At 44.6% G+C, this 22,533-nt stretch overlaps 3 protein-coding genes across 5 annotated transcripts in view; 2 read left to right on the top strand and 1 right to left on the bottom strand.

Annotated features, from left to right (window-relative positions):
- The first annotated feature begins 259 nt into the window (after window positions 1–259).
- Window positions 260–9,581, top strand: sla1a (Src like adaptor 1a). 3 transcript variants are annotated; one of them, XM_084484583.1, is made up of 8 exons: window positions 260–337; window positions 917–1,061; window positions 1,750–1,849; window positions 2,152–2,241; window positions 2,695–2,798; window positions 5,632–5,763; window positions 8,228–8,351; window positions 8,979–9,581. In XM_084484583.1, exons 2-8 carry the CDS (start codon window positions 995–997, stop codon window positions 9,169–9,171), a joined length of 810 nt encoding a protein of 269 aa, XP_084340709.1. In that variant the 5' UTR covers window positions 260–337; window positions 917–994; the 3' UTR covers window positions 9,172–9,581. The 3 variants fall into 3 exon arrangements, with proteins under 3 accessions (XP_084340709.1, XP_084340710.1, XP_084340711.1); XM_084484584.1 differs by lacking the exon at window positions 260–337 and adding an exon at window positions 628–810; XM_084484585.1 differs by lacking the exon at window positions 260–337 and having other exon boundaries at window positions 821–1,061; window positions 2,155–2,241.
- Window positions 9,582–20,057: 10,476 nt separating this feature from the next.
- Window positions 20,058–21,791, top strand: abitram (actin binding transcription modulator). The gene is made up of 6 exons (XM_084484577.1): window positions 20,058–20,189; window positions 20,347–20,398; window positions 20,498–20,627; window positions 20,756–20,832; window positions 20,937–21,006; window positions 21,311–21,791. Exons 1-6 carry the CDS (start codon window positions 20,105–20,107, stop codon window positions 21,449–21,451), a joined length of 555 nt encoding a protein of 184 aa, XP_084340703.1. The 5' UTR covers window positions 20,058–20,104; the 3' UTR covers window positions 21,452–21,791.
- A 102-nt stretch (window positions 21,792–21,893) lies between these two features.
- The window catches only part of ctnnal1 (catenin (cadherin-associated protein), alpha-like 1), an 11,821-nt gene continuing 11,181 nt past the window's right edge, over window positions 21,894–22,533 (bottom strand). The window contains exon 10 of the mRNA XM_084484576.1: window positions 21,894–22,533. This exon is cut by the window's right edge and continues 902 nt beyond it. The gene's annotated coding sequence lies outside the window, so the exon portion shown is untranslated.

Below are 22,533 nucleotides of genomic sequence, written 5' to 3'. Positions count from 1 at the left end.
TAAATGTTCCTGTAAATGTTATTTACAGGAACCGAGAAGATTTATTGGTATGATACACTCCAACACCCCCAAACACCCCATAATAACCCCTACTCTTATAAGGGGGGGTTGGGAGGGGGGGTTTAAGGAAATAGTCGGCCTGTCTGCCGTTCTGTCGTTGTTCACTCATTGTTGTCTTCCTCTTTACAGTAGAGGAAGTGGGTGTGGCCCCAGCGGCGGCGGGGTTGTGTGTTGCTGCGCGTCCCATCGCCCTTCAGCGCTGCAGACGCCCTTCAACCCACCGTAGCCATGACACCCCAGGGGGCCCCTGCCTCCCCATCCCGCCCCCGAGCACAAGGTATAGCTTCACGCGTGTGTGTGTGTGTGTGTGTGCGTGCACCTGTGTGTGTATGTGTGTGTATGTGTGTGTGTGTGTGTGTTTGGCGTTTCCATGACGCTTTAGACATTAAATCTCCCTTCAGTTGGATTGTGTAATTGCGTACAAGAGTGCAGAAACTGTTGTGACAGTTGTCCGAAAGGGCCAGTGCTGTGCTGGGCGTGTGTGTGTGTGTGTGTGTGTGTGTGTTTTAGTGTGTGTGTGTGTGTGTGTGTGTGTGTGTGTGTGTGTGTGTGTGTGTGTGTGTGTGTGTGTGTGTGTGTGTGTGTGGGTTGTGACGTGGATCCTGCACAGTGGGCAGTTAAAGTTGTTCCTTTTTATTGCAATCATTGTCACGGCAGCGAGTGCGTACGTTAATTGTGGTTCCATCGGACCACGCATTTCCCCTATTCTGTGACGGAAGAACTCAGGCCAGAGAGCGGCGCTGCGCATTGGTCAGTCAGGAGGAAGTCGCCGTAGTGGGTGCTGCACCTGAAAACATCACGACAACCACACACAAGTGTCTTTGTTTAAATGGAGGTTGTGTTGTTGTGTTCAAAGTGATGAATTGAGGGGCCGAGCGGCGCTGTCAGTGGCCCTGTGTCGGGGCCCCGGAGGGTCTGCTCTCTCTCTCTGAGGATGGGAAACCTGATTAAAGGGGCTGCTAACGAGGCCAACAAAGAGGAGGCAGACACCACGCACAAAGGTAAGATGCTCGTCTGTCCACAAAGTGGATGTCAGTGCAGTCAGCTCTGTAACCTCTAGCTGTGAGTCCTGTTGTCTGTTGTGAGCCTGCTAACGCACCACGAGATATGGCTATTTTTCAGTTTTTTTTCTACTCACAACATTTGTGACACACATTTGTTGAGTCCTTGCGGTGTCTTATCGTCGAAAGGCTCTTCACGTTGGTTAGACAGACGTAGTGCAGGTGGGGGAAGGCAGCAGCAGTGGTGGTGGTAGTGTAGTAGAAAACGAAGAGCTTAACGGTGTGTGTGACTCAGACTAACCGAAAAACACACACACACACACACACACACACTGCAAAACATCTAACAAACACCTTTTAAACATATTGAATGTTACGTTTAAAATGGAGTGGAAAAAAAAAAGGCACGATTTTTACACACACAGTTTAAGTATTTCCTCATCGATGCAGGAAATGTATTTCCTTATCCACACTGAAAATGTGTCTGTTTATCAGACTTGGCTGTCACTGCAGCCTTAATACTATTACGTTTCTGTAAAAGCATGTGTCTATTTTATCAGTGTGTTTACATCTCAGGGACAGTGCTCGTGCGTGCCCAGTGCACACGTTAGCAGCACAGAGGGGCTTCCAAGCTGTTGTTGCGCGGCTGTGACCACGCGGTTGTTGTGTTGTGTTGTGTTGCTGGCAGGTTCAGGGGGCCAGGTGCTGGTGGCGACGGACGACTACCCCTCGCCTCTGGTCAGCAAGCCCGTCTTCAGGATGGGGGAGAAGCTCACAGTGCTGGCACAGTACGGCCCCTGTCACTGCTCTCGTTACGATGATGTTACTGTTGTGATGACGATGATTCTCATTTTTATTATTATTATTTATTATTGCTGGATCTTATATATTTGTGTTTTCTATATATATATATATATATATATATATATACTGTATATATATACGTATATACGTGTATATATATACGTATATATATATATATATATATATATATATGTGTAATTATTAGACTGTAACCTAGAATTAGACTGAGAGAAGTTAGAAGTTGAAGCTGGCACACGTTGTCGTAACCAAACCATCTGTTTCCAAGCAGAGAAGCTTCCTGGTGGAGAGTCCGCTCTGTCCGAACACGAACCGAGAACTACATCCCCAACACGCACGTTGCCAAAGTGTACCACGGGTAAGACGCACCCACACGTCTTGTGACAGACACTGTGGTCGGCCGGGGGTAAGGCCTTGAGCAACACAAACATGTGTCCACACAACTCCTCCACAGTCCATTCCATTTACTTTCATTGTTAAGATCGATTTTCTGCCACCGGACTACTGGTCGGAGAAAAAAAACAAGACAAATCCGTCACTATACTGTTGAATAATATTTATTTATTAATATTCTTGCATAACCACGCCACCACAAATCAAATTTCAGGACCTCATGCTGGATTAATTAGTTTCAAATTGTATCAATGTGTTTATGATGTTGAACTGCGGTGCAATCATATCGATCTCCTTGTCCGCATCAAATAATGTTTGCATAGTTAGCAATTTGAAAAATTTGTTAGCAACTGGTTAGTAAGTAGCTAACCAGTAAGCAAGTGGCTAACCAGTAAGCATGGGGTCGCGGGGTCCGCAGCTGGCTGTTCGAGGGTCTGGTGAGGCAGAAGGCCGAGGCCCTGCTGCAGATGCCCTGCAACGTGTCAGGATCCTTCTTGGTACGGGAGAGCACCAGCGACAGAGGTGAGTCAGCACCACATATCGCGTATCGCGAAGCAAAAGAAAAAAAAAAACGTCCACTGGAAAGTTCCCACAGATCACATCGAGTCATTCGTCAGACACGGCATTGTTCAAGTGCAGCCCGTCCAGGCGTGACAGAGGAAGTCGAGTTAAGATAATAACTAATGACACAGAAAAGCGTTTGCAGAACCAGGCTGCAGAACAACGTGAGGGGCGCGCTGAGCCTCTTCAGTCGAGGGGGCTGGAACAAATCAGAGCAGCACCCTGCAGCACGTTTTTTTTCTGTTGCAAAGCAACCGTAGAACATCGTCGCCTAACCCATACTGGCGTTGGTGGCTTATTGTTCTTGACTTTAGTCAACTGAAGTTGCTATGTGTTGCTAAGGGAGGCTGTTCAAGCAGCGGGCAAAATGCACGGTTCTCACTGATAACAATTTACATTTACATTTAGGGCATTTAGCAGACGCTTTTATCCAAAGCGACTTACAATAAGTACATTTGTCATAAGAAGTGAAACAATATATCGCCGGTACAGTCGGTACAGTAAAGACGTTCATAGAACCAAGTGCCAAGTACTGACAATCGCCAGGCTGACCCCATTCCCCGTAGAGGGGGGTCACGTGGGAGAATTTAGGTAGGTTGAACACGAGGCGCGCTGCCGCATTCTGGGTATGCTGCAAAGGTTTAATAGCAGAGAGCGGGAGTCCAACAATTACAAAATAGCGACGCACCAGCTGCTGGAAAGCGTTGCGTGTGTTCAGGGGCCTTATGGTGCGCAGAAGATAACTGCTGACGAGACGTAAATACCCGCAAAACTAAACATTTACCTTTTCTGAGCGCCTTTTTCCAACGTGAGAGTAGGCGCACATTCCTTACCGCTATGGGAGTTTTTTGGATGTGAAAACTAGATGCGAAAGATAAACTCAAAGTGGAACACAAACTGAGCAATAACCTCATAGGCTCAGCATGGGACAGTATTAACACAATGGTGGGTCTAAATGACAGAACAAAGAAAAAGGTGGCAGTGAAAGGCCTCAGACATATCCCTGGAACCAAGAACTAAATCAATTCTATTCAAGATTTGACAAACATGATTTTAGTAACAAAATGATTGGACAAAAACAATCTTTACTGTCCCTCTCCTGTCCCTCCAGCTGTCTGTTTCTCGGCTCAAAGTGTTGTGAACACTTTTAAACGCTGCAAAGCCAAAACTAGTCCGGGTCCAGACAACATTGGCAGCCGTGTCCTTTCATGCTGTGCGGAACAGCTAGGCCCCATTTCTTTTTAGATTTTTAATCAACTATTGGCCAACAGAAGGTCCCTGACTTATGGAAACAGCCAACTACAGTTCGTGTTGCAGAGAATAGCCACCCCAAGTCTGTAAATGATTACAGACCCATTACAGAACGATGTGATGAAGTCCTTTGAAAAGCTGATCAAAAGAGAACTGACATTTAGGACAAACAGCCTACATGACCCACTACAGTTCGCATACAGACTCAACAGAGGGGTCCAGGATGCAACTGTAACGGTACTCAACCTGATCCTCAAGGGCAGCAAAAAACATGCCAGACTACTGTTTGTGGACTTCTCGTCAGCCTTCAACACCATTCAGCCCCTCCCGCTGGTGGAGAAGCTCTTGCATCAGTTCCGTCTGGAGGCCAACCTTGTGGGGCTGGACATTAGACGTTTGTCACAAATAGATCCCCAGCGAGTGAGAGTGAATGGTCACCTCTCTGACTTGGCCCTCACATCAACTGGCTCTCCGCAGTGTTAGTGTTCCCTGCCCCCTCCTCTACATTCTGTACACCATTATTGTCATCTTACTGAACAACGAGGAAACTTGGGGTCCGGTCGTCAACCACTTTGCAACATGGTGGTCAGGGTGCCTCTCTTGAACTGCCTCAAAGACTAAGGACATGTGTATTGACTTTAGGTGTAATGTCATTAACACCTTTAAAACTACTATAAATGGTCAGGAAATAGAGGTTAAAGATTACACATATTTAGGATCCATTACTGATGACAAGCTGTGTTTTGAGCCAAATACTAGTTTGCTGTGTAAGAAAGGCCAGCAGCGCCTGTATTGCCTTAGGAAGCTGGCCAGGTTTAATGTGGACAAGACCCTGAGGACCCTTTTCTATAGGTCCTTTGTTGAGTCAGTTGTCACCTTCTCCTTAATCTGCTGGTATGGGTCTATTACCGTAAAACAAAAAGAACTCCCTTTCCAAGATAATTAAGGAGAGAGCAGAAAGGCCTGGAGGAACTTGATCAGAAGCAGATGCTAAAAAGGGTTGAATCCATCCTGTTAAATAGCTCTCATCCCTTACAGGCTGAATTTCAGATGTTGACTTCCAGATCACGCTTTAAACTCCCGCAATTCAAAACCAACAGATATAAACGCTCTTTTGCACCCGAAGCCACTCTCCTTCTAAATTCTATAAAGAACCGTAGATAATCCCCCCCCCCCCCCAGGTGAGCCTCGGCCCCCTGCCTTTTTATATGGACTACTATTTATTGATTGTTTACTGTTTTAATTGTGTGTGTGATTGTGTGTGATTTGTATACTACAATAAAGTAGTATACAGGGGGACAATAAAGTATTTTGAACTTGAACTTGAACTTGAACTTGAAAGTGCAAGTGATGGACACTTCTACACTCCCAAAGATGGGGAAGTTCAGCGGGCAAAAGTATCTCATGTGCATACACAGCACATAACATTATTTAAAATAAGAGGACATGAACGAACAAATGCTACATCGACAGCCTTATCTTAGTAGCTGAGGAACTGAGGAATCTGTGACGTTTGACGTGTGTGCATGCTGTCTTTTCCCAGGTGTGTATTCGCTGTCTGTGAAACACAGTGGCGTGCAACACTACCGCATCTGTCGCATGGACAACAGCTGGTACTACATCTCCCCTCGGCTTACCTTCCAGTGCCTGGAAGATATGATCACGCACTATTCTGGTAGGTGTAGGAAACGGCTTGACACACACACACACACACACACACACGCACACACACACACACACACACACACACACACACACACACACACACACGTGCACACACACACACACACACACACAGCTCCACGGGACAGAATAAAAGCCATTTCCCATCAGTTGAGTACACTTCTTTGTGCACAAATGAGGACAACTGAGGACACAATTATAGAGTGGATCAGGAAATGAGATTCATCATCGCTTGCGTAACGAGACGTGTAATCGGACCCAAGCATATAAGAGTCAGAGGGAGTGCACGTTTGAAAAAGGCTTTGCCTTAAATATAGCAGACAAATGATCGAATCCCCAAATGCTCCGACTGGGCTTGTGGACAAAACAGAAATTAAACTTGGCAAATGTAAGCACATGCTGTGCTCAACCACAGCCATGTTAAGGACAGGGTTCAAATTACGTAAGGGGTAATGCCCGACGAGGTGTCCATAATCAGGAATTAACAGACCCCACGGAGGCCTTAGAACGTCCATTACTTCCTGATTATGGACACCATGAAGGGCATTATCCCGCTTACACCACGGTCACTTGCCAAAGAAAAGAGATTAAGACCATTCATTTATATTTTCATTCGTTTTACAATCAAAATATAAAGTTTTTCACAAGCCATGATTTAGTTATTCCTGGTAACCCCTGAGGGTTTGACTAATACCTGGAACAATCATTACCCTCCCGTAAGGTTCTTATGCAACGGAAACGTTGTTCACTCCTCCAGTAAATAGGACGGACCTTTAGGTACGACTTGGCAACGGGAGGTATTCTAGTCCGCTCAGCTATGAGCCAGAGAGCTAACGTTATGCTAGCAAGATTCAAAGTCAATAACACTGCGTACGGTTGACAAAAAGTAAATATAATTTGACAGTATGTTTAACAAGGGATCGTACCCTTGTATGTTCCCCGGGTCCTACGTTCCCCGGTCGCAATACATACCGGGGAACATATGTTCCCCGCAATTCCTTAATAACATAGAATAGAAAGAGCTTATTTTTTCCACCATAATTTCCATAATTGCCGAATTGCATGACATAAGACTATGCCTTCGCTGACTTAATTCAGCATTTTGTTACGGTAGATCACAGGCCATGTGACGCGCATATCCACATATGATGAGGAGAGATTGGGCTGTAAATTGTTGTATCTTGTATCTTACCCATCACTCATTACAGTAGGCTCTCAGCATGGCCAGCTGGCCTACCGTCGCATGTTTCTTTTGCAGTAAGCTACAGGCTAGGCCCAACAGTTCAATTTGCACAGCACTGGACACTACAGCTGCTTTCTGGTTACTTTGCAGGTCATTTTTTTTTGCTTTTTAAATCTAGGATTACACGCGTGTTTGTATATTCCTACTCCCTAATCATAGTGGCTTAGCTTTCTCCTTCTATTATCTCATCTGTTCTCCATTGTTTTGTGCACCCTGGTGGAGACTTTCACACCAAATCTCGTTATACATGCACCTGTAGCCTACTGTATAATGACAATAACGTTTCATTTAATTTGACATCTGTTTCAGATATAAGTGCTGTACGAAATATATAAACATGGAAATCTGTTTCAGATGTAAAGTGCTATACAAATTTAAATATATATAATAGGCTACATCCTGTCAAACGGCCTGTAGGCCTACATGGGCCTATTTGCCGTGGAATTCGGCACTGATGGTGGAAAAAATAACAGACCAGGGAACATAGGAGGAACTACTATGTTCCATGTTCCCTGGGTCCTATGTAGAAAGGGGCTTATTTTAGATAATGACCTATACATTATCCTGCTTATTACACGGTTACTTGCCAAAACGAAAAAATTTCTTCACACGGTGTGTCTTTCTACAATCACCATTGGTGGTGTTGATCAGCAGAGAAACAGTCCGCCAAAGACGTTGATGTTGCTTAGCAACAGAGTACGCTGGGGTTGATAAGTTACCAGACTACTTGCAGTAGTCCGGTAACTTATCAACGAGTGATACGAAAGACGTGAATCAATCCACTTTCCTTGACAGCGGTCATTATATGCTTAGCAACGGTCATTATAGAAAAATAATTCACCACCGGAAGTCGGGGAAGGCCCATGCAAGTGAACGGAGCGTTCCACAGCGCTAACGAAATGCGGCGAGTCTAGTGTTTAGGGTGTTCGACTCCCGACTGAAAGGTGCCGGGTTCAAACCCCAATGTCTCCTTGAGCAAGATGCCTCCGCCATTAATGACATCACAAAAATCTATATCAATCGCTTTCGATGAATTTATCTGCAAAAATAACAAAGTTAGAGTATGTCGGAAAAAAAGTGATTACACAAAACCGGAGCAGAATTTCCGAAACAAGTATCAGCAGGAATATTTAGCAGCTTGTGTAGTCTAACTACACACGTTTGTCCTTTGGGTGCTGGACGGTTCATCATGTTGTGGCTCTTGCGTCCCCAGATTGTGCAGACGGCCTGTGTTGTACCTTATCCTGCCCCTGTCTGTCCGGGAACCCAGCAGAGCAGCCCGCCACAGCGCCCCCGGTGGTGATGCGCCGCAACTTCAGCTGGAAGGACGTGGACAGGTACGAACTTGACGCCGATAACGAAGATTGCTGATGGATATCATGGCATTCATCGTGTTCTCCTGCCAACCCCTCGCAGGCATCGTACAATCCTCATTTTAAATGTGGTCTGTGCGCTAGCAACCATTCCAAGTCAGTTGTGTATGACTTTTGGAATCATGTTAAACGCATTTTTACATATTATTTACATTTAGGGCATTCAGCAGACGCTTTTATCCAAAGCGACTTACAATAAGTACATTTGTCATAAGAAATGAAACAATATATCGCCGTCGGTACAGTAAAGACGTTCATAGAACCAAGTGCCAAGCACTGACAATCGCCAGGCTGACCCCATTCCCCGTACACAGCAGTGATAGCTATAGCTACTGCAGATGCTACACAACTAAGTACATGCTACACAACATGCATGCACAACACAATTAAGTACATGCTACACAATTAAGTACAGCGAATGAATACAACCTGCATTAAGTGTGTTCATCAAGTGCCAGGACGTACGACAGACAATAGTGCAAACATATCTTAACAGCTACATATTACTAGTAAAAAAAAAAAAAAAAAAACGTCCCTATTTAAAACAAATTTAAAACAAATAGAACAAATTTTCTTCCCCGCCTCTGGCAGCCGTACTTTCCACGAGGACACGGACGGCGTCGGCACGGCGATGAGCTACGGCGTGCGGAACAGCCTGGCCGACTACATGTCTCTGTCGGGCGCGCTGGACGGCGGCGGCGGTGGACAGAAGAGGGACAGCCGCAAAAAGAAGAGCAAATCTGTGCTTGTGCCGAGCTGGCACTACGACCCGGACGACGTCTAGAGGGGCCCGGCCTGGCGGCGCGCTGGTTGACGGACGGACAATCGATGCATTTGAAAAGAACAATGATTGACAGGTCCGAGTGGCTCACGGCTGTGGTCTTTGTCTGTCGCTGTGGACCTCGCAGGTGCTCCCCGTGCGATGTCTGCACGGCCGTTGCCATTGCGTTGTATATACTTTAATGTTAAACGAGAGAGTGTAACATGATATCCAGTTAGAGTTATACTGGACACTGGACTGGATTTGACTGGATTTGCGCGCGTGTTTGTGAATTTTCAAACTTCTTTCTCTGTCTTGCTCTTGAATGAATGCGTCACAATGAGCAGTGCTCATGTTCATGGCTGTTTGAAACAGGGTTCTATTATCTCTGAGATGAACCACTGCGAGAAGCTATAGGTGTCGAATAACTAGGATTATTATTAAATCATTATCATCATTTATGGTTCGGGAGATGTTTTCTTTCTCGTCTGTTTTTTTTTTTTTTTACAATCTAGAAACAACCAATTCTCATCGCAAATTGTCCATTGAAATGTACACAGTACATCCAAACATAATATGTATATGTTATGCGTGATGCGTAATGGTCTGCGTGTGACGAGCCGGCCGAGTCTGCCACAAACGCCCGTTTCCTAGTTCCCCTCAAGAGGCCACATCGACTTACATCACACCCCTCACACCATATCCTCTGCACTGGAGCACTGCAGGAATTCACATCGCCGAACGTCGTCCTTAAAGGAGAACTCGATTTTTTAACCCCTTCATTGTTTTCCTGAGGGTCACCCCATGTTGAGGGAAGCTAAAAACACAGACGAAAATTGATTCGACCAAAGCCAGAGATCTGCACTGGCTGCCGGCGCTACGGAATACCGTGCTCGTTTAACTCGAATAGCGTGGCCAAACAGTATAAACAGCAAATAACCCCGTTAGCCCAGTAAGGGCTTTCTGGATTAGCCTAGTGCTAACTAGACCTTCGTACTCGTTTCATTCGTACCGATGGTCTAGAGCTGCTATAGAGACAAACGATTTCTCACTTGAAGGCGGGTGCTGTTGAAGTTTAAAACCTATAGGCTCTGCCCAGTGCCACTCCGGATCTGCCTTAACCAATCGCTGACGTTTGGTCATGACGTATTTCATGCTTAGCAAACTCCTTCACCGCTAACGGAGCCAGCTGGAAAATTAAACTTTTCCCGAATCCCGTGGGAAGAAGTGCCACAACATCTTGACCACCAACAAAAAAAAATAATCTGGCTTTAATTTATCGATATTCGGCAGAGTTTCCACAACAGACCGAACAGCTTTCTCCATGGTCTTCCTGCTGCTTCTTGGTATTTGTTTGACTACAACTGAAACTCGCGCACGACCTGTACGTCACTGTTCTCAGGCTGCGCCTCCCCGTTCGCTGATTGGAGGGACAAACTTGAGGGAAAAGAAATCGTTCGAACATAACACTACACCCAGACCTAGTACTGAAGTGAAATGAAAATTGAGCGGAAGTACGGAGGCAGGCGGAACCAGGCTATTTCTGGATATGTCCACGGGGTAATCTGCGGTGAGTGTTAACATGCAAAAAACACAAAGTTTATACTGTTTCGCCACACTATATGAGTTAATCGAGCAGGGTGGTGTCTCGTAAGGAACCAACTCGTGGTACATAGGTCTTGGAATGGTTTTCTGAACGTGTTTAGAAGCCCCAAAAGCGGATAAAGAGCTTGCCCCCATAGGTTAGCGTCATAGCTACGGTGTGACCCTCGGGAAAACAAGAATGGGGTTAAAAATCGCTGGAGTTCTCCTTTAAGGGTTCCCTAAAACCTGCAGGGGGGGGGGGGAGGAGGACTCGATGGTCATGGGAGCCTGAAACTGAAATCAATTGATTTGTAGAGAAAAAAAAAACGAAACATCCGAACGAAACAGCTGCTAGTGCTCAGCGCTGGCCGCGGATGACCTCGGCTCTCCGGGCCCGTCCGGCGTGCGGCGTGCAGCAGGGAGCGAGCGCGGGGCCTCCGGTCCCCGCGGGGGCTGGTCTGTGTGGACGCCATGTGACAAGCCGTCGGCCGGGGCCACGTGGCGTGGACATCCGATGCTCTGCACGGGCTATATTTAGCACACGGCCGGTGAGAAAGTCTGATCGAGTTGATGAAGAAGGAACAGAAATGCTGCGGTTTTCACCGTAGCTGTGTTGCAACTCGCTCGCGCGCGATTGTTCCACAACCGTAGGAGTGAGACCGACACGGCAGAACCCCGTGTTCAGACTGAAAGGGCCCGCTCACAGAGGGCTGTGGGTGGAACTGAGTCAGGGGGTCAGGCCAGGTGATGAACCCGCAAAATTCCCTTTATTTAAAGTCACTTTATCTCGCTGGTAACAAACACAGCTTACAGAAACACAACCTATGTCGTTATGTGGCAATATGCAGATATGTGCATGACTGCGATAGTATCTGCATATCTGTGTGATTATCTGTGTGTGTGTGTGTGTGTGTGTGTGTTTGTGTGTGTGTGTGCATATACATGAAATGCGTGCCAATGTGTGCTCATGTGTGTGTATGTGCATGAAGGCATCTTCAGTGGAGAGACAGAAAGTCTGTGAAAGGGTGTGTGTGAGAGAAAAACAATGCATGCAAATGTGTGTGTGTGTGTGTGTGTGTGTGTGTGTGTGTGTGTGTGTGTGTGTGTGTGTGTGTGTGTGTGTGTGTGTGTGTGTGCGTGCGTGCGTGTGGATGTGTGTTAGACAATGCATGTTTTGGTGTGCACTATGAGACGTTGTCACACAGACCCGTATCCTGGGTATCATTACAACGTGTTGCCTCTGGCCGTGAAAAGTGTCACCACAGGACCCCAAGCCGGGCCGGGCTCATTTAGCACGCTGGAGGAGGTTCACCACGTCCTCCAACCTCCTATGGTTCTCTCCCTCATCAAGAGACTGACTCTGCACTTTCTACCCAACTCAATTAACAGATCAAACACTTTCCTGCTATAAAGGTTCTCGTAAAAACAATATCTGCAAGCCACATACAAAAAAATAATCTGCCCAGAGAAAGGGTTCACTGTTTACCTGTGTGTGTCTGTGTGTGTGTGTGTGTGTGTGTGTGTACACACCTGTGTGTGTGTATGTATACATGTGGATAATCAAGCCATCTGTGTGTGTGTATGTGTGTGTGTGTGTGTCTGGGTGCGTGCTAGCGTGTGTGTGTGTGTGTGTGTGTGTGTAGTGGAGCGTGTGTGCTTGTACATGAGTCTGTGTATGCATGCATGTGGAACGTCAAACCATCTGTAGTAGGAATGGGTAGGAAAGCCATACTTTCTGTATGCGTATGTAAGTGTGTATAGTGTGCATCTGTGTGTGTGTGTGTGTGTGCGCGTGTGTGTGTACGTGTGTTTATGCATGAGTCTGCGAGCGTGCATGCGTTTGTATACGTGTGTATATGTGTGTGTGTATGTGTTTGTGAGATGGAAAGTCACACATCTGGTAGCCCAGGGCTGCAGCATACGGATCCGTTTACAGTCGGTGTGGGTACATGTCCACGGACCAGTCACCTCGCCGGCCTCCAGCAGCCATGAGGAAACAGTCATGAAGAGAGTTTAGAAACTGATTACACTTTCTGTTGTGAATGCAAATGTCCGCCTCGCTGACATTTGCGCTCTTCAGTCTTTCACGCGGCGCCCCCCCTCGCGGATCGCATGCAGACGGAGATTCCTAATGAGGTGGATAATTAAGCGGAACAATTAGGAATATAATAATATTATAATAAGTATGTAAGTCAGCCATTTGAACAACATTCATTGAGAAAAATAATGACAAACAGAAATATAGTTGCAAGCAACCGTGACGGGGTCCTACAACATGACGAGCACGGTGGTGGTGGCCTAATGAATACCTGAGGGTAAGAATGATTTGATATCATTCCATATCTGACAGAACGGTTGGTTGAATGCTGGACTTGCCGAACAACCACTAGGTCATGAGTATGACGCAATACCACTACACTACACGGACATTTAGACGGTACAGGGCAGATTAGACTATATTTTGAGAAATAGAAGTATTACGGAGGTATGTTGAGCTTGGTCGGTATATCTGGTAATATGGCATGGTAGGTATGCCATAAAAACGGGTTTACCGAAAATGAACATATCAAAACAATCACCAATATTTCTAAAGCATACTGTGTCATATACAATAGTCAAAACTAAAGTTTGCAAAATAACGTGTGTACTGCTTTAAGACCCAGCGTGGCCGCAGTTCAGAAAGGCAACTTCAAACAAATTAATCAAATTTAATTTTTCATTTGGCATGGGTACACTATGTAATCTCCTATATTTAGCAATATTCGACAGCCGAGTCTACGTGTTTTTTGTTAGAGCTGTATAAACATCGGAGATATGCATATATTTCACTTTAAAATATGTATCTCTGCTGTAGCCTTTAGCCTTATTGCTATGAATATAACATCATATCGTCCAACAATCACCTGGTACATGTGTTCCGAGTTTGCAGCTTTTACAAACTCCGGCACCAAATCAGTTTGAGTCAAGTTGGGGTCACTGCACAATATCCAAATGGTCTGACCATATGGGTTGTGATTTGAAAGTTGATCATGAAGAATGGTGGATGTGTTGCAAGTTTCATGCATATTGCACCTCCCTGGTGGTAATGGCAGGCTGTTTAAATGCTGAACTTCCAGGCCTTGTTATATAGCTCCCCTAGGACCCCTAATAAACAAAATCATCCCTTTAACCGTGATCAAGAAAGGCCTAATGGCCACAAAATATTCCACCTCAATAAAAAAAACGTTTTTTTCCAGGTTAATATTCCGTATCAAGCTCCATGATCATAATGAAATCTGCAATCTTGAATACTGAATGTGACAAACAACCTGCCAACAATCACACATTTGCATGCATAGACACAAAGCCACCATCCAACAGAGCACCCGCTGGGGAACAGAAGAAAAGGAAGCTTCAAACACGAACAAAACCCTGAGCAAAAACCAAAGGTTTGTTCTTGTGTTTTTGTTGGCTGTAACCCTAACCCTTGACTCTTGGACGATGACTTAAATCAGTGGGCGATAAGTGTAGTCTCTCTGTCTCTCTCTCTTTCCCTAAACCTCTCTCTCTGGTGTCTTAGGCGATGGCCTCTCAGCAGTGAGATGAACGAGAAGAGTCAATCCACGGAGCAGTGGACGAGAGGAGACGGGGGGGGGGGGAAGACCTGGAGAGCCGTACCTTGGCTCCGGTCTTGTTTTCTGTTCACAAACATACTCAGGTTCTATCCCCTCATGGCGAACTCTCTTCCTGGTTCTCGCAGAGCCTCGCATGCAGCTGTCCAAACCGCTGACATCATGACTGCAGTGCTGGAGAACAGAGTGCTGTGCACCTCGAATCCGGATCAACGTTTTCTTTGTTTTGCCTCAAACGCCCCGCCCTCCATTCATTAAAGAAAATATGATCTTACTTTACTACTGATCCTTGTTAGTAACATAGCATGTCTTATTAATCAGTTTGCAAAGTACGTCAGCAAGGAGAAGTGCAGAATCAGCTGTAAGACGCACTAGGGTTTCTGTCTAGGATCTCATGTACACGTTTAGTGTATGTCTTGTGTCAGAGGAATAGTGGCTCAACTGAAAAAGAGAAGAGACTCTAGATAAGGTTTCTTATCTTTGTGTTGCTATGACAGATTATTTTCCACTCTATATTTATCTCTGACCACTTCCTCCAGCCACCACACACTGAAACCAGCCGCGAAGGTGCATGAGAAAAGTGTTTTTTTTTTTTTCAATCACTGTTTAAATAGAACTGATGCATGTGAACCATGTGTGCACCCATTCCCCCGAAGAATGTTTAGGCTACTGCTGGTTCGCCGAATAAACGCACAGTGCGTCGCCAAAGTAGTCATGTTTACGTTCACAATGTCCACCCTTGTTCCAGTGATAAACATGCCTTTGAACGGCCCCACCACCAGAAGGGGTTTTTCACACTTCACAAGACAAGCTGACCTAGCGCTTCTAGCCGGAGCTAAAGCCGCGGTGGCGTCGTGGCAGACAGAGACAGCGCACCCAGGTGAAGCCCTGGAGCCACACGGCGCTTCAGGCTGACGTTTATGACAAGTGTCCTGGTCGTGACGTTGGGCGCTTTATATCGGTCAAACGTAAACAACACTGAAGAATTGATCAGTGGAAAAGCTTTAATGTAATAATATATGTAATGATAAAATAAAAAACGATAAAATAATAAACAAGTGTTTGTATCATTGGTCTTGGGTAGGCATAGACAGTGCTAACCCTAACCCTATTAAATAATGTATAAATGAGTTAACGTGAAAACCATTAAGGTAGTTAACTTCAACACCATTACCTTAGTTAACGTGAAAACCATTACCTTAGTTAACTTCAATACCATTACCTTAATTAACGTGAAAACCATTACCTTAGCTAACTTCAACACCATTACCTTAGTTAACTTCAACACCATTACCTTAGTTAACGTGAAAACCATTACCTTAGTTAACTTCAACACCATTACCTTAGTTAACTTCAACACCATTACCTTAGTTAACGTGAAAACCATTACCTTAGTTAACTTCAACACCATTACCTTAGTTAACGTGAACACCGTTAGTAGACATGGACTACATAAGTGAATGATTACTAGACTGTTTGTTAATGCTTATTACAGCATTAACCAATGTCAAATAATGGTTCATATTGTACATTATTGTAAAGTGTTACCAGTTAATTATTAATCAGAGAGCCATAGTTCATGCAGAAAAGGGGCTTTGTTAACTCTATATTTTGAGGAAGTCTCTATCTCTGTGTATGTACAGTGTGGTGATATGTTCGGAATGAAAGTACGTTTGTTATGACTTGATATGAATCAGCACCAGGGAACTATTCTCACGTAGTTAGTGGTGCTATATTCGTCAGACACTTCGGTCAAATACAAAGAATTGTACAGGATGCAGGTTTAAGGTGTTTTAGTACAACAAGTACAACGTTCACATATCCTCAATCCTGACAAAGGCAGACCGAACCTGTGAGCAGGACGGAAAACTTGGGTTTGTCGTTGTTTCTTGGAAAAAGTAGTCAATAAAAAGAAAAATAAGTACACACTTGCTTTGTCCTTTAACCGCTCTAACGTGCCACTTAAAAACCGCCGTAGCAGATCCACCCAGTGTTCCAGACTGACAGGGGAAACTCTTCTGGAAAGTTTGTAACTTCTATTGAAACTTCTGAATCTAGTCTGCATTGTTTTAAATACAATGTTGGGCAGATCAACCCTGCTTCCACCAGCTCGACGGTCCCTTTAGCCTACTTTGACATGCTGCTGAGGAAAAAAAAAGGATGGGACTTAAGGCTTAATTTTAATTTAATGGCTTCAACCTTAATTGCTGTGCATCGGCCATGTCTGTACAGCTGGTCATTTAGAGGGCTGAGGACTATTTTGACTCTTCCTCTTTTGCTGCACACTGGGTTTCTCTCCCCAATTAAGGCCATACAACTCTATTGTAACTCTACCACACTCAGGATTCAAGTTACTACCATATCACTTGAAACTGTGATATGGAAGTTCCACAACGGCAACTTCCATTATATTCTCAGAAGGCCAAAATTATTAATAGTCGAAGCTACGCTGGTGATCATTCTGGTTCTGGTTATAGTCATTGAGTGACCATTAAGATCTTGCAGACAGCACGCAGAAGCTTTCAGTTATCCTGCATGTCTGCAACATACTTGCCCAATTTGGAACAATTATTTAATGGACCTTTATGCTTTCCATTAGGAACACTATGAGCAGCTGTTTAGCAGATGTCATCTTTTAAACACAAAGTAGGGCTAATAGGCAAACCATAATTTATAGTTCTTGGAGAACCTCAATGTCACCTTTGATTAATTATTCATTAATAGGAAGTCAGTCTTTTATTTATTTTTTTGCTTTGTGCTTTGTGCTTTGTGTGTGTGTGTGTGTGTGTGTGTGTGTGTGTGTTTTTTTGTGTGTGTGTGTGTGTGTGTGCGTGTGTGTGTGTGTGCGTGTGTTTGTGTCTATTCGTATGTGTGCGTGGAAGGCATCTGATCCGGCAACATGGATGTTTTCAATCCACTCTGCTCCGTCTTTGTCTTTAGGACAGAGATTACACAGATGAACCGATCAGTCCAAGCTGTAGATCTTCTTAGAAATCTTGTGACGTTCAGGAGCATCACATTCCTCTAGAGTGACCAACTTTTGCGCGATACCTCTCCATCGGAACAAAGTGCACATGGAACTCCAAACTCAAACCGCCGTTACTTCTCAAAATCTCTGGCAGCACAAAGAAGTCGCTTCAATCACGTAGACATTTGGAGGCGGTAGATTTACAACGTCTCAGTAAATACGTTAACTTCAATTTACAAAAAAAAATCACTAAACTAAATGGCCCGTGGCTGAGGAGGACGAGAGCTCTGTGGTCGGTGATTCTAGGTTTGGGTTCAGGGAGAGCTTGGCCGGCCTTGTCACCACTCTGTCTACGCTATGACAGTGTAATCCCGGGTCTGAAGAAAAGGTTTCCACATCTTTGCATCCAAGACTTAATGTGATCTCACTGAGATCGCATTCCTCCCCTCACTTCACCATCACCCTACACCATCTGTGGGGAAAAAGCCCCACAACCCTTTTTCATAAAAGAATGTCTCAACGTACAATTAGCGACTAGCTTTTGGTCTGGCCCCGTGCCTCAAGGGGAAAATAGATTGTCAAATATGGACTGCATGTGTTATTATACGATCAGATATGATGACTATTGCAGGTGTTCTCTCATTTCTGTCCAGGAAAAGAAGTGCAGAAGTAGTGTCATTTGCATAGCTCACAGAGCTCTTGCACCCAGAGCTGCTTGTCACAGACCTGCAGACGAGTCTGTTGACATTAAATCCCCCCGTCAAACAACTATACAACAAGTTAGAGCCCTGGAACTAGGTTGTCATCATCCACTTTTCTCTTTTCTCTCCAGGCTTATGTCTGCCTAAGCCACAGCGCAATGAATTGCCCATAAATCACACTGAAATCTCCTCCGGCTGTTCTGTTTGAAGAGCTGCACACGCTGCTAAATACCCAACAACTAATTGTGGGACGTGGCACGGGGAAATCTTTTTTCAAACCTTTTCTTTTTCCGTTCTTCTGTTTTGACCGCATTAGTGTGTGGCTGTTATGCGTCTGGAACTGAGAGTATCTCGGAGTCCTCTTCCAGCCATGCGAGACCCACCACTCTTCCACCCCTCTACACCACCACCACCATCACAACCCTTCTCCTCCTCCCCCTCCTCCTCTGTCTCATGTCTCTTCTCCTTTCCCTTATCGGGCTAGCCTCGGAGCGGCCCGGGGAGGAGGGAGGGAGGGAGGGAGGGAGGGAGAGAGGGAGGGAGGGAGAGAGGGAGGGAGGGAGGGATGGCTCGTTGGGGGACAGGAAAGGGAGACGAATGACTCCCATTGCGGACAGTGAAAGAAGAGAATGCCAGAGCCAAACAAATGAAGGGAGGCCGACACACAGAGGAGTTGGCCTGTGAGTGGGAGGAGAAGGAGGAGAAGGAGGAGCAGGAGGAGCAGGAGGAGCAGAGGACGTGGAGCTGGGCCCTGGATCACACACACACACACACACACACACACACACACACACACACACACAGAAGCTCTCTCCTCAGCTGAGGACACTGCACGGAGACGCCCGCCACGCGCACGCAGCCAACCCTAAGATCGCAGCCCAGCTGGCCTGCATGCATGCGTGGAAAGAAAGAGTCTCACTAGAGGGTAGAGGAATGTACACAGACCCGATACCCTGATAGGAAAAGTGACTGAAAGACACGTGCACACGTAAACACAGACGACACAGCGTGCATGCGTGCACGCAAAAACACGTGCCTGCACACACACACACACACACACACACACACACACACACACACACACACACACACACACCAAAATATGTACAAACACCATCACATCACTTTTGTTTATGTCAACTGAAAAGAATGTTAATTCTCTCTCTCTTTCTCGCTCACACAAACCCAGCTCCCAGCACTTACAAACACGCCTACACACACATAAACGCACACATACATTGGCTGAAATTGCCTTTGCATAATAATACTCTATGCAATAAACATCTAATTGTAATTTGCTGTAAAAAAAAACAAACAAACGGTGGTTCTTTACAGCAGACACGTTGGACAACCCAGAAAAGCCCTCCCTCTACCAACCGTTCCACACCTCTTACTCACTCTCAGCGCTGTGCCTACCTGAGTAAGTCTATTGGCGCAGCTTTGTACAATTATAAGGGCTGAACTGGTGACAACTCAATGTCTCGTTGTCCTCATCGCCAAAGTAACCAAGAGACTAACTATTATTAACTATTCGACTATTTAAAAGTAAATAATGGAAATGTACATGTATTATCTGTGCTATTACCATTTTTTTGGTAACATTCTGACATCTAGTGGTAAAGTCGTCAAAGTAGTTGTAAATGTAGTTACGATTAAATTAGTTAAATAAATAAATAAATCATAAAAACAACCCTGTAACCTTATTCAAAATGTTGTTTTGCTTTACGCCGACCACCCATAATGAAACTAATACATTCATTTCTGCAGCGATTTAGAAAAAAAAAATCTCTGATTCATTTGTTTAGTTTTAATTCATCATTATCAGGTAATCCGCAACATAATACACTAGTCCAAAAGAGACATCTCGGTATACATTTCACCTGTTCAATCGAATTCACTTAAGCTTGTGACTATGAAAACCATCAACACGCGTAGACTGTTAAGTGAACACAACAGTGAGTGAAAAGATTGGAGTGGAACGAAAAAGAACCCAACGCTTACCGGACGCTTCTGCAGGACGGACCGTGCGACCTCATATCCAGTCCGCCGAGAACTAGTGACGCCGTGACTGTACCGCAGTACAACACAACTTTATGATGGACTGCACGGAGGAAAAGGACCTCGCAGCCCCGGGGCCTTCAGTAATAGAGCGCTATTTTACAAGGTGGTACAAAGCAGGTGAATATATTTTTTGTTAATCTAGTTGCTAACGTTAATTTATTTATTTATTTATTTATTTATTTAATTCACAGCGCATCACTCGCCTCGTGCTTAATGTTTCGTGTTGTGTTTTCTCCGGTTTCGTAATGTCATATTATATGTTGTATGTATTCAGACGTGAAGGGACAGGCGTGTGAAGACCACTGCATCCTGCAGCATTCGAACAGGTGAGCAGCAGCAGCACGTGTCGAACGCATCTCAATCTCAATGTCTGCTGGTCAACGTGAGGAACATTTAGTTCAAGACTCGTCCCTCCTTCCGTGTAGATTATGTGTCCTCACCTTAGCAGAGACTCACCCCATCCTTCAGGACGGCCGGACCATCAAAAACATCAACTATAAGATCAGCAACGGTTGCAGTCGACTCAACAATAAAGTCGCTGGGAAGTCCAAGCGGGTAAGACATGTGCATGGCTTCTGCTGTTTCATATAACGTAGGCTATGCGATGTCATCACTGTTTTTTTAATCTTCATAAAAGTGCATAAGTCTTCGCTCACGCAAACAAATCTCAATTATATCCACAGGGGGGGCAATTCCTTACAGAATTCGCACCTGTATGTAGGATAACGTGCACAGATGACACTGAATACACAATCTACAGGTGAGTTCACTTATTCATTCTCCATCCCTGTTCTCGATCTTGCCGCCCCCCCCCAAAAAAAAAAATCATCATCACTATCCTAATTGTCTTGATTATTCTTTCAGCTGTATGCGAGGACGTCTCATTGAGGTCAATGAAGACATATTGATCAATTCATCCCTCTTGCTGAAAAAGGTGACTTATATATTTCTTTGCAGCCAATGCTTCTCATGGAACTATTAAATGCAGGGCAAGTAAAACATGCATACGCAGTACTTCAGTCACTTCACACCCATCAACGTTCCTGCCTGTTGTCATTTCATTAGCTGTATTCACGACAAGACGCCATCATGTGGTCATCATCACCACGATTTAATATACTTTCTATATCCCTGGGCCTATTTTACACTGCAAGCATAACCAGTGATTTTTAATATCATAAATTGGTATTATAATCCATTAGTTAAACTCTTTAAATGTGCTTTGGAATCTCTACCAGCCATCCACGGACGGCTACATTGCTGTCATCCTGCCAAAGTTTGAGGAGAGCAAGTTGGTGGCGGAGAACCTCCTGAGCAGGGAGGACTTCGAGGCGGTGGTTTCCAAAAGAGCTGCTGACGTCCAGGCCCAGCCCAGCTGATGCTCGTAGCCTTGGGTTACCCCCCCCCCCCCCCCCCCCCCGTCCTACCTCCACCACCGCCACAGTACTCTGAATAGGAGTACTGGGGACTCGTTTGTTGCTGGACTGTAGGATACGATGTGAGCCAGGACTAGGATCCCTGGGAGGTGAACTTGTGTATTGAGAAGAGGGCTGCCTGTACATCACAATTTACTTTTTACATTTTGTTTTTCGAAGTGCTGATGAGCCACAAACGTTGGAGGAATGTTTCTTTTGTGTAATGTTTCTATCAATTCGAAGCAGCTTCATATGCAGGTTCCAGTACATATAAAAGCAACTGCTTTACTGTATATAACATTTGCTGAAAAATATGAAAATATTAGAAATACAACCTTTTTGAAAAAATAAATAAACAATGATTTAAAAAAAAATATTGTTTTATTTTTGCTTGTCACTTTTCACAACTATTCAGCTTTTCAAAGAATAGTCCAAAACTAGATCTATTATTTCTTTACGTGTGTGGCGTTCTCACAATACCGGCATACTTCACTGCCTTCAGTACAATATAATACATCTCTAAAGCTTTGTTTTCTGTTCATCTCAACTTCCTCTATGGCCTGGTGCCAATCTCATTCATTACCTTTTAGATTCATGCTGTTTGTAAGTTCCTGCTTCAGTACCGTATCTCTCATATATGTATATATATATATGTATATATACATGTGTATATATGTATATATATATATATATGTGTGTGTGAGATTATAAACATTTTGTTAACGTATGTTGGCCATCTAGGCAGCCTCACAATGATAGTCTTCATGACAAGTACACTTCAAGGTTCAAAATGACAACTTTGTCAATAGGATCAACAACGTCTCTTCGTAAGAAAAACGGTCAACTGTATAACAATGCACACCGATCATTTGATTATAATACTCTGGTCAAGACAAGGGTTAAGGTTGGGACATTGAAATATGAAACTTGGTAATAAGCTTGTCTTTGTCAGTTTACCTTTTGTCCAGAAATGAATTATAATAAAAAGCCTCCTCGCGTGAAGAGCTAAATGTTTTATAGGAGGATGAGCTGTCATTCCACAAGAA

This window comes from Micromesistius poutassou (genome assembly GCF_964030765.1).
Source record: "Micromesistius poutassou genome assembly, chromosome: 20".
In the NCBI taxonomy this organism is placed as follows: domain Eukaryota; kingdom Metazoa; phylum Chordata; class Actinopteri; order Gadiformes; family Gadidae; genus Micromesistius; species Micromesistius poutassou.
This window is presented reverse-complemented; position numbering and strand designations above follow the sequence as displayed.

What these genes read in the sequence shown, in the direction of transcription:
- sla1a (XM_084484583.1), top strand. Translation starts at nt 995, where the DNA reads ATGGGAAACCTGATTAAAGGGGCTGCTAACGAGGCCAACAAAGAGGAG. An exon ending in GGCAGACACCACGCACAAAG is followed by an intron (nt 1,062 to 1,749) that starts GTAAGATGCTCG and finishes TGTTGCTGGCAG; the next exon opens with GTTCAGGGGGCCAGGTGCTG. An exon ending in AGCTGGAAGGACGTGGACAG is followed by an intron (nt 8,352 to 8,978) that starts GTACGAACTTGA and finishes CGCCTCTGGCAG; the next exon opens with CCGTACTTTCCACGAGGACA.
- abitram (XM_084484577.1), top strand. Translation starts at nt 20,105, where the DNA reads ATGATGGACTGCACGGAGGAAAAGGACCTCGCAGCCCCGGGGCCTTCA. An exon ending in ATCCTGCAGCATTCGAACAG is followed by an intron (nt 20,399 to 20,497) that starts GTGAGCAGCAGC and finishes CCTTCCGTGTAG; the next exon opens with ATTATGTGTCCTCACCTTAG. An exon ending in ACTGAATACACAATCTACAG is followed by an intron (nt 20,833 to 20,936) that starts GTGAGTTCACTT and finishes TTATTCTTTCAG; the next exon opens with CTGTATGCGAGGACGTCTCA.